At 39.3% G+C, this 11,231-nt stretch overlaps 1 protein-coding gene across 12 annotated transcripts in view; it reads left to right on the top strand.

Annotated features, from left to right (window-relative positions):
* Positions 1-11,231, top strand: part of Lrrc7 (leucine rich repeat containing 7) — a 461,164-nt gene that overhangs the window by 419,882 nt on the left and 30,051 nt on the right. For 10 of the 12 annotated variants that reach the window (XM_029475024.1, XM_029475018.1, XM_029475023.1 and 7 more), the window contains one exon: positions 11,137-11,211. In XM_029475024.1, coding sequence (XP_029330884.1) covers positions 11,137-11,211 — 75 coding nt within the window. The remainder of the gene's footprint in view (positions 1-11,136; positions 11,212-11,231) is intronic. The other 2 variants (XM_021157471.2, XM_021157470.2) reach the window with 1 other exon arrangement.

Here is an 11,231-nt window from a genome sequence, read left to right as displayed (position 1 = left end):
AGGTGATGGAATTGAATAAAACCATCCAAGACCTAAAAAGGGAAGTAGACACAATAAAGAAAACCCAAAGTGAGGCAACGCTGGAGATAGAAAGTTTCTATGCTATAGTTATCGCAAAATGTATCTCATCCTGCTCAATATTATTGATGCTGTTGCAGCAAATCCCAAGGGCAGATGGGTATAGAAGAATACCCACACTGGTAACAAGCAGGGAAAGCATATAGTAGTCCCTAAACTGGGGAAGGGAGAGCATATTGGGCAAAAGGAGGAGCTACATTGCTTAGGGCACAAAATTTGCCATCTGTTCTGGGTTGTGTGAGATTCCTGCAGTAAATCACCTCAGACAAGTCAAGAAGTTTGCTGAGGCTTCAGATGGGTTTGTGATTAAGTCTCACATGACTGACAGGTCATTTCATGCAGGACTGGCATATCTGGAGCAGCATTTGAAGCTAAGTTAACTTTCCTACAAGACCCAAGGTGGTCCTGAGGAAATACGTTCTCTCAGGGTCAAGGAGTCAGCATGACACTGTCAAAACATTGTGTAGTTTATGGGAAAAACAACTTATTTAACAAAAAGATCACTATTTTGGACAAGAACCTCACAAAGTGTAAACTGCTTATATGTACTTGTGAGGAGAAAGTGGTAGAACACAGAGTCCAAACAGCTCTTTATGATGCTCACCTCTGCCATCTCAGTAAAGAGGATAGAAGCTGTAATCCAGCTTTTCATCAGAGATAAACACTGCTGTCACAGTAATAAAATGCCACTTAAATGAAATATTTCAACCAAGTAAATCTAATGATAAGGCAGGAAAAATGGCATTAATTATCGTGTGTCAGGCTTTGTATGAAGCTTATTCCATGTGTAACATCATGTGATTATCTTAGCAACATCTATTAGTCAGATAGTATTGTAATTGACATGTTACTGAGTCCCAGCATGGTTCATTAACATGACCAAGGTCATTTAGCTAATCTATGACAGACAAAATCTGAAACCAAATTGATCTGGCTCCAAATCTTTTTCTTTTAATGAGTTCTTACATAGGCCTCTATCTGCAGATGCCACTTAGCAGAGCTCATGACAAGCTCACACCCTGTGGTGCTGAGACACATACGATTTTTCTAATTTTGAACATATTATAGAGCCCCTTAATTACTCAAAATCCTCATATTTGCTTCAACAAACCAGTGGAAATCAGCATGCCTCTTCCATTGAACCTCAGTAATCAGGGAGTTTAGTAGAGGGAGTATTGATAATCAATTATGTAACTTGTGGGCTGAGGTATCGTCATCACAGTGGCAATGAAGCAAATTCACTATGCTTTCTATTAAAACACACACTAATCTGTGGTTGCAAAATCCAAGGAATTTCCCACTGGTGAGTTCCATGGAAAAAGAGAAAAGCAAAGTAGCAGAATGACACCAGACTGTGCAATATTTCATAAATCAACCCAAGATCCTCTGAATGGAAGAGCTCCTAATGAAACATTCAAAGCTCATCATCCAGGGACTAACATCCTTCCTAGCTCCATTTGAGAAAACGACTAACTGCCTAGAATTTAAAGCTTTTCAAGGAGACTTGCTATAACATCTGGTCAAGACTCACAGGAAAGCTTTGTTATGGACCTAGACTAACCACTTGGGTCTTACAGCAGGAGACAGTTGTGGGGGAAGTAGGGAGCCACTTCCTCTCCATAGTTTATCCAATGCCCAAGCCAGGGCAACACCATGGAGCTCAGCCATTTTTCCACCTGGGGAAATATGAACATGATGAGAGAGATGAGTCCATATTTGTTGGTTGGTTGGTTGGTTTGTCTAAGGTAACAAAATATTCCAAGCCCTGGGAAGAATGTTGGAAAATGTAAAACAGTCATGAACTTTAAATAAATGTCATATAGCCTCAGGACTATCATCAAATCATTTTTGAATCTTGCCTCTAGATGTTCAGATGAACTGCAACAGGACCCAAACCCTTCCTACCCAAACCCTTCCTACCCTGCCTTCCACTCCTGAATGAGTAAGGCTGTGTGTGTGTGTGTGTATGAGAGAGAGAGAGAGAGAGAGAGAGAGAGAGAGAGAGACAGAGTTAAGGTTTTCTTAAGGCCAGTATTAAGAAGAGAAAGGTGGTTATACTCAGAAGCAGGCATTTGTTTGTGGACACCTTTGCCCCAGGACACCATACCAGAGACATTGAGAGCAACACTAAAAGTGCTGAAGGATTATTCATTCTCTCTCTCTCTCTCTCTCTCCTCTCTCTCTCTCTCTCTCTCTCCACAACCACCTGTTTCATCAATTTCACAAGTGCATATGCATACTTATGTATACACATATGCATATAGACAGAGACAGACAGACAGACAGACATATATACATCATATATACATATATACACTTGGTAGGTGGAGCAGATCCCAAACAGCCACACTTTATTTCTTCTCTCAGCCTTTTTATACCTTCTTAGACAAAAGTTCTTAATAAAATTACCTCATAGATAAAATATTACACAAAAGGGGAGTTACAGAAGAATGTTGATAGTAAGTTCAAAGTAGTGTTCCATTCTATAAGCTCATTATAAGTTCAAAGCAACAGTTTCACATAAACTTGCTGTATCATAGTGAACACCTATGGCTTCATTCTTGGATCTAACCTAGAATGAATATTTTTCCTTGATAGCAAATCTGTCCAAGCATATTTCTCAGTGTAATTTATTGTTTTCCTTATTATGTAGCCTTTTCTTATTATTTTATGAGGAGGGAGCACATTCTATTTTTAATTTCAACTATATTTCATCTTTCTGGCAAAACAGCTAAAAGCATCTCCTTAAACTTTCTTCCTAAAATTATTTTAATCAAAACAGGAATTCTATAAAGTCATTAATTCATCTAAACAGCATTAATTCATAAAAGTTCATATTCATGTTGATCTGCAGGAAATCTGCCCAATAGGGTGGGCTGATGCCCAAGAATCATTAGGCTATATAATAGTGATAGGAAAGGCATATCAGCAGCAAGAAGCAATCCTGGGATGTAGTCTCTGGGAGCATACCCCTCCAGAGTGCACCCATCACAGCCATGCAAAATGGTGGGCCATCCCAGGAAACTCATTTGCTTGCCTAGCCCTTCCTAGATGGCTTCTGTTAATCCACAGTTATACACACTAAATAAATTAATAACGAAAAATGAGAGAGTTAAAAACAGAAAAAGAAATAAAGATTTTTAGGGGCATTACCTTTTACCACTTTCCATTTTTTTTCCTGAAATGATTGATATCAATTCAACATAAAGTTCTAGAAATATATGCAAAAGATAACAAGTATTGTTATTTTTATTTCAAATATATTATATATAAATTGTGCATATATAATTTTAAGATAAGTCAAAAGTTAAACAAAGCAAAGATAAATACAAAGTAACAAATTATACTTATACATACAGTCACCTTCACAATGTAATGCATATGAATGTACATACTTTTCATGACTAATATAAGGAAGTGTGTCCTTTACTTGGAGTTTCAATTAAACCCATCATCACAGGCTAGAGTCTTGTCAATGTCCTTTTACCACTGATGACATTAATATACAACTCCTTTTGGTGCTGAACTAAATAGTGAAGTGGGTAAAGGGATTCATATCTAATTTTTAATTTGCTCCTTTGCTTATGAATATTCCTAATTGACTGAGGATGACTAATTAGATCTGTTTCCTAAATTTGGTATAATGATTACCTTTCTTGCTGGTAAAATACCCTAGCCAAACAACTTTAGGAATTAATGGCTTATTTTGACTTAAAATTCCAGGAGGGTCCGTCATGGCAGGGCAGGTAGTACAAAGGGAAGCCAGCTGGTCACATTGCATGTAGGTGAACAGAGTAAACAGGAAGTAAGGACAGTCTGTAAGATCTCAAGGATGCCCATCCCAATCACCTTCCCCAGCATGGCTCCAGCTCCTAAACTTTGGGTACTAAAGATTCACAACCTTCCCAAACAGGACCACTAGCCATGGACTAAAGTTAAAATACATGAACCTCTGGGAGACATTTCTCACTCAAACTATCACACTGGGAAATGGTCCCCTTGTGGTGTGAAAGATAAACAAATCTGTATAACTAGAGCCGGGCGTGGTGGCGCACGCCTTTGATCCCAGCACTCGGGAGGCAGAGGCAGGCAGATTTCTGAGTTCCAGGCCAGCCTGGTCTACAGAGTGAGTTCCAGGGCAGCCAGGGCTACCTGGAGAAACCCTGTCTCGAAAAACAAAAACAAACAAAAAAAAATGTATAACTTATACTGAGTCAGCTCGTTGAGTTCAGTATCTCTGAATCATAACTGAAGGTATTCAGTGGAACCCATGGACCCAAGAACCACTTTTTCTGGAGCTTCTGTCGGTTCTGTTGGGTGTGAAGTATGCCCATGCCAGGGCCTGACATGATTGACAGTCCTTCAAACAAATTTTAATTCCTAGTGAGTTTTTTTTTTCCTTTGACTTAGACCTTTTAGAAAAAAAAACTGCACATGTAGTAAGTGAAAATGTTATCACTATAATTTTTCTTATAATACAGGGTCTGGAGCTGGTAGAGCACTTGCCTAGCGTGCATGCCCTGCTGCCTATCTCAAACACGGCCTAAATCTGATATGGTGATGCATACTTGGAATCTCAACCCTTGAGAAGTGGAGGTAGGAGGGTCAGAAGCTCAAGGTCAAAGTCAAAACTGCATAGTAAGTTTGAGTACAGCTGTGGATATAGCAGACCCTGCCTCAGAAACATTCAAACAAAACAGAAATATAAAGATTAAAAGTGAAAAGGAGAATATTATATTGTACAGATCTGTTTGAGAGCCTCTTCACCCAGGAGCACCAGGGACTCTTAGTTGCAGTGTGCATTGGATTATTGTTCACAGATATTTTGACTTCTTGATTTCAGCATCACTTCTAAGAAATATCTCTAGAATGATCTCAGGACATAACAATGATTAAGCAATTAAATAAAAAAATATTAAACCTACAAGAATTGTGGCTTGATTTTTATATAGCTTATGAGAAACATTTTCTCACCACCAAAAATTTAACTTAAGTGAAAAATAAGTTTAACTAAATTCATAGCTCATGATTTTGAAATGATGAGTAGTATCCAAAAATAGCAGAGTGACAGGGCTTTAGGGGAGCCTGCAGGAGTGATAGGTGAAGCCTACATGCCACCACTATTTTAGGAAGAGCTTAGAGAAGAATCCACTATCACCTCTCATTACCTCCTGGTTTTAATAGTTTCTGGAGCTATTAGAAGCTTAGACAGAATCAGTAACCCATGCAAAGCTAAGCAGCCCAAATTTCCACCATTGCCAGCTGTGCATGACTCAAAAAATAATGCAAGTAGAATTTTCCCACTACCCCCATCTCCCTAGAAAGCCAGAAATCTGGACCAGACAGTAAGGAGATGACCATTGACTTCAAGAAAATACCAAAGGAAACTATTTTCAGCTCAAAAATTTCACCAAGAAATAGAAAGCATTGAAAATATCCCTTTGTCCCTCACAGTTAATCGTCTGTGAAATTTCAATGTGATTCCTGGAACAACTGCTAAAATTAAAGACATAATCAATCATACAATAGCCAAAACTAAGCACAGCTTTAGCTCTTACATTCCAATTTCCCAAAGGACAACAGGTTAAAGAATATTCTAGTAGTCAGTCTGCTGTTTCTGAAAGCAGCCTCAGAAGAAAATGGAATAAACTGCTTAAGGGTGCTTTTAAATCAGAAAACCTTTATTTTTGATTATTTTTGCACGGAAAATGTTTTAGAATGATCTAGGAGTCTAGAACTCTGGAAACCAAGCCATATATCTCTTCCTCTAGAACAAACAATAGTCAACTGGAGAATTCTAATTTGGATCTGTCTCACATATTTTCTAGGTCTCCAAAGGAATTCTCCCTTCTGATAAATTTTATAATAGTTGCTTCTTTCATTGCTGTGACACTGTGTCTGATAAAAATCACCTTCCAGAAGGATTGAGTCTTGCTCAGTTTGAGGGTTCTCTCTGGTGTGTGTGGGGGGGGGGGGGCGGCATGGCAGTGGGAGAGTGAGGTTTATGGCCACATTGAGTCTTCAGTCAGGAAACAAGGGGAAATGACTACTGGCACTTAGCTAGCTTCCTTCCTTTTTTATTCAGTCTGGAACTGTTCTTTGCATATGGAATGGTGCAACCCACATTTAGAGTCTTCTTTCCTCAGTTTAACCTCTCTGGAAACATCCTCACAGACAGGCCCAGGGGTGTGTCTCCTAGATTATTCTCAATCCAGTCAGCTGTACACCAAAGATTAATGATCACAGCCTTTTATTATTATATTATTATTACTACATTTGTTTGTGGTGTGTGTGTGTGTGTGTGTGTGTGCGCGTGTGTGTGTGTGTACACATGTCAGAGAACAATTTTCAAGAGTTGGTTCTCTCCTTCCACCATGTGAGTCTAAGAAACAAACTCAGGTTGTCAGACTTGGTGGCAGACACCTTTACCTGCTGAGCAATCTCACTGGCCACCAACATGAGCTTTTATGGATTTTAAGCTTCACTGTTTGGGGAATGAGGTTCGGGTATAGCATGGAAATACTATATTCAATTCCTGGTGATTTCCTCCTTTCTCTAATGTTTTTCCTCACTCCCTCCTTCTTGGCTTCCTCTTTTCTTAGTTTCTAATGTCCATGGAACAAATTTCTTTTCTTGCCTTGATTCTTCTGTTACTAAGAAAGCAGATTCTTCAAAGCCTAAGTCCTGACACATAGCAATTAAACTTCAGGAGAGTTCATCATCATAGGTCGCTAATGTTGTTATTATTGGTATATCACCCCACCCCTTACAGGGACTATACTGTAGAGTGACCCAACTTTGCCTCTAGAAGCCTCAACATAAGCAAATTATGTCCCTGCTTTCTGAAAGAAATCAGCTTAATTATACTCTCTGGAGAAAAGACAACACTATCTCACATCCAGCTCTGTTTGCTATTTTAATAAGTCATTTTTCCTCTGGAAAACCTCTTTGAACTTCCGTACTTACAGGAATACATGAAGCGCTGTATTCTAAAGCATGTGATGTGTTATGAATTGTAACAGATATAATTTTACTTGAGATATGGCCTTCCTAGAAACCATTTTCCAAGCTGTGACTAGAAATAACACTTTGGAGAATTTTTAAAAAATATATTTTATGCACTGTGGTCGCAGGTCCCTTAAGAGTAGTTCTATTTTTGTGTCTACGTTGACAATAGCTGAGACTGTCACAGTCACTCACCATCATCATTAAAAAAAAAAAAAAAAAAAAGACACATAAAGTTCCGATCTTCTCTAAAGTTGGAATGTGAAGTGCTGGCCTTGCACGCTTAACTTGCTGAGTCCTCGGTCTATATTCAGAGATGCTGAGGGTAGAAAACCAGAAGAGGTCAGATCTCAACACTAAGAAATCTCAACTCACAATTTTGTGAAAGGACTTGTCAAAAGCAAAGGCTTTCATGAGCCTGTTCATTGTGAATGCCCCTTGAAGAGTCACAGGACTTACAAATAGACAAATTTTAATACAAGGCAGAAATATAGGGGGTGGAAAGATGAATTAGTGATTAACACCACATACTGCACCACATACTGCTTTTAACAAGTTCATTTCCTAACATCCAAATCAGGTAGCTCATAGTTACTTTGTAACTCTAGCTTCAGGAAGATCTCATGCTCCTGACCTCTGAGAGCACTTACAGTCACACACACTTCCCACATGCAGATACACACACACACACACACACACTTAAAACTGTGTAACAACAGGACATGTCACATGGAGCAGCCAGCTAGCCCTATCTGGATTAGCAATGTTAAAAATCTATAGTGGTCTCTGATGCATGATTCTGTGAGATCTAAGTCAATGTCACAAACACCCCAATGTTAGTATCTACAGAGACCAAGGATTCAGTCTTTGGAAATAAAACTTTATAGCAGCCAAGATATTGCTCTGATATGAGACAGCATCTAGGAGAGCTACCAAGTAAAACCATTTGTTTGAGTCACTAAAGAACCACAGAAGTAACCATGAAGTAGGAGACATTAGACAAACGTAGTCAGAGATGCCATAAACTAGATCAGATTCTGTCAGCCATATGGAAAGCTGACAATGCTGTGTTGTAACAATCATGGGAAGAACTTCCAGAAGTCATTAATAACTGCTGGAAAGCTCCCCAGATGGAACCCAGGTTGTGTATGGCCAGTGGTCAATGATTAGAGCCACTATACCATGAGCCACCACAAGGAGTCCACAGCTGAGGCAGGAAGGACTTCCCAGAACTCTTTTCCAATGTAGGAGAAGCTAATAATCCCATTGCCTATCAGATTCAAATTAAAATGGCAAATGCTGGCCTTTAATATACTCACAGAGAGGAATAACTGCTAGCCAGTGAATCTAGAAACACTCTAATTGTAGGCTTTTCTGGATATAAGATGTTCAGATGTAGCTCAACCTTAGGATCTTCAAAATTCATAGCATTGGTTATTGATCATCTATGGGATTATCTACTGTCCAGATATTCTATATGCATCTGCCCACCTAAGACAGCTTTCTTTTATTTGACATTTTATATACATTTTACTAATGAAGGAACATTATATAACTAAAAGTATACTTGCCAGTTTATAAATGTTACACACAGAAGACTAACTCGAGAAACGTGTTGGCTATGGCTGCAGTGTACCAGATAGAAAATATGATTCCCCAAATGTGCCCACATCCTAATTTCCAGAATCCGTGATTATAGCACATTACATAGTAAACAGGAATATGGGAAGTTTAAGAACCTTGAGATTACTCTAGATTGTCCAGATGGATTCTTGGATGTGGGAAATCTCCTCTGGCTCTGGTGAGAGGAAGAAATGGTCACAGAGATGGTCCATGCTGTCTTTGAAACAAAAAATGAGGTCATCATCCAAGAATCTGCACATCTCTAGAAGCTGTTCTAGAAAGGATGGAAAAGTGAGTTCTCCACAGGAGGACTACACAGCTCTGCCAGAGCCTTTGATTTGGCACCATGACAGCAGGGTCTGGACTCCAACACCATGAGATGATAAGCATAGTGGTGTTTTAAGTCACTAAATCTATGGTGATGTGTTATCGTTGCAGTAAAAGCTCAAATCAAACAATACATATTGTTCGATGTGAAAGAGATGTGCAAAGGAGAGAATACCTTTTGGGGTGAGATGGCTTGGCTGTAACTTTAGATAGTTGGATATTAGTGTACTTTCTAATGTATTGTTTGATAGCTTGCAATACATTTCACACTCTGTCACATGTCAGGATCTGAGCATGCCTAGATCCTCTCCAATCAACCAGGTGGCTTCCTGTCGTCCCAGAAATTTAAAAGAAACTTTTTTTTACCAGAAAGAATGTTATTCATCTACATTTTAATACCAAAAAAATCTGATGATTCTCTACCAAATTCTGTCTCCAATGTCAAAATATTCTTCCAAGTCTCAGAATGAAGTGAACTATTGAAAGATGTTGTGATAATTTTCATCTCTAATCGATCCCTGTCTTAGAGACTCAGATTGGCTTGGACTTAGGTGAAATATTTTCCAAAGAAGTATCTTTACATTACATATACAATGGAATATCTTGGCCCTATACCCTGAGGCAGTCTTTGGGGAACAATACACAAATAACAAGACTGGGATCACGGGGCACCCTCACTGCTCCCTGGCTTCACTAGTGTGGCTGTATGCTGAGAAAAAACAGAGAGATGAGGGAGTTACAGAAATAGAAACATCTTAGCTTATGAAATTTATTGACTGGAAAAAAAAAACTTTAGAAAAAAAAAGAAATAATGGCATTAGAAAGCCCAGGCCACCATAAAAGTCAGGTTCAGGGCAGGTCCACAGTGATCAAATCCTGTAACCACGATGTTACTACTGAAATTAAGCATGCCACAGATGTCACCTTCAATGTTGTCTAAGCAGCCAGGCTCTGCACTGAGGTCTCTGGTATTGTGGATGTGACTGTGTAATTTAGCCTCCTATGGTTTGGATTTATGCAAACCTCATTAAACTGTCTCTGCATGGTGAGATGGTGAGCTGAAGAGGGGCAATCAGGATCAGCTGAGTGGCAGTCATTGGCAGATGGGGTGACGTAAGGGCTGAAACTTCACCTCAGCAGCCAGAGATCCAGTGGCTTGTTTGGCACAGTACTGTCATGATGCCTGTCACAGCACAGGAGGGAAGAAGGAAGCTTCCAAAGGGAGCGAACAGTCATCAGCAGCAGTCCCCTGGGTGGATGTACACACAATCTGCCAGGCCAAGGAGGGAATGACTGACTGCAGGGTCTGTGTCTGTCATCACAATGCAGATGCCCCCAGTGATTAACAAAACCAGCGCTGCATCTCACCCAACTGTCTTGATTCTCAAACAACTCATTTTTCTCTTTCCCATCCAAATTTTCCATTTTGCAACTAAGTTTGGCAATGCTGTTTTTATTGTTGAGTTGTTGCTTGTTTGATTGATTGTTTGAGTTGGTTTGGTTAGTCTTTTATTAGATTGTTAGATGATTGCTCACATTTGAGACAGGGTCTCATACTGTATCCCAGGCTGGCCCAGAACTCACTATGTAGCTCTACTTGCCTCAAATTCACATCAATTCTGCCAGGCAGCAGATCTCTGAGTTCAAGGCCAACCTTGTCTACAGAGTGAGTTCCAGGACAGCCAGGGCTACACAGAGAAACCCCAACTCAAAAAAACAAAACAAAACAATTTTTTTAAAAGTTCACATCAATCCTCCGGCCTCAGCCTCCTGAGTACTAAGATTACAGCCTGTACCAGTAATTGTGTCAAATTCAGAATTTATACAAAAAGACATTTCTATTGATGGCTGTGAGTTTGGTATATAAACTGCAGTTGTACTTAATGAAGACAAGGTAATCTTTATATCACACGTGTTTTTTATTAGACTTGACCCTGCGGAGCAGTGTTCTACTTTAAATACTATAATCCTTGTAGAGCTTACTTGTATAAACTGTGACTTTTAAAAACTGCTTTTCACTGTTTTTTATATGAATGTAAATGTATTTAAGTGTACCTACTTGTTGGTGATAAGCTCCTAACCTCTGTCACTTCTGACTTATAGGGTATCTTTGTTACTAGGGTTCAGCCTGATGGACCAGCATCCAACCTACTACAGCCCGGGGATAAAATCCTTCAGGTGAGATGAACAGAAACTGA

Source organism: Mus caroli, chromosome 3 (assembly GCF_900094665.2).
Source record: "Mus caroli chromosome 3, CAROLI_EIJ_v1.1, whole genome shotgun sequence".
In the NCBI taxonomy this organism is placed as follows: Eukaryota; Metazoa; Chordata; class Mammalia; order Rodentia; family Muridae; genus Mus; species Mus caroli.
This window is presented reverse-complemented; position numbering and strand designations above follow the sequence as displayed.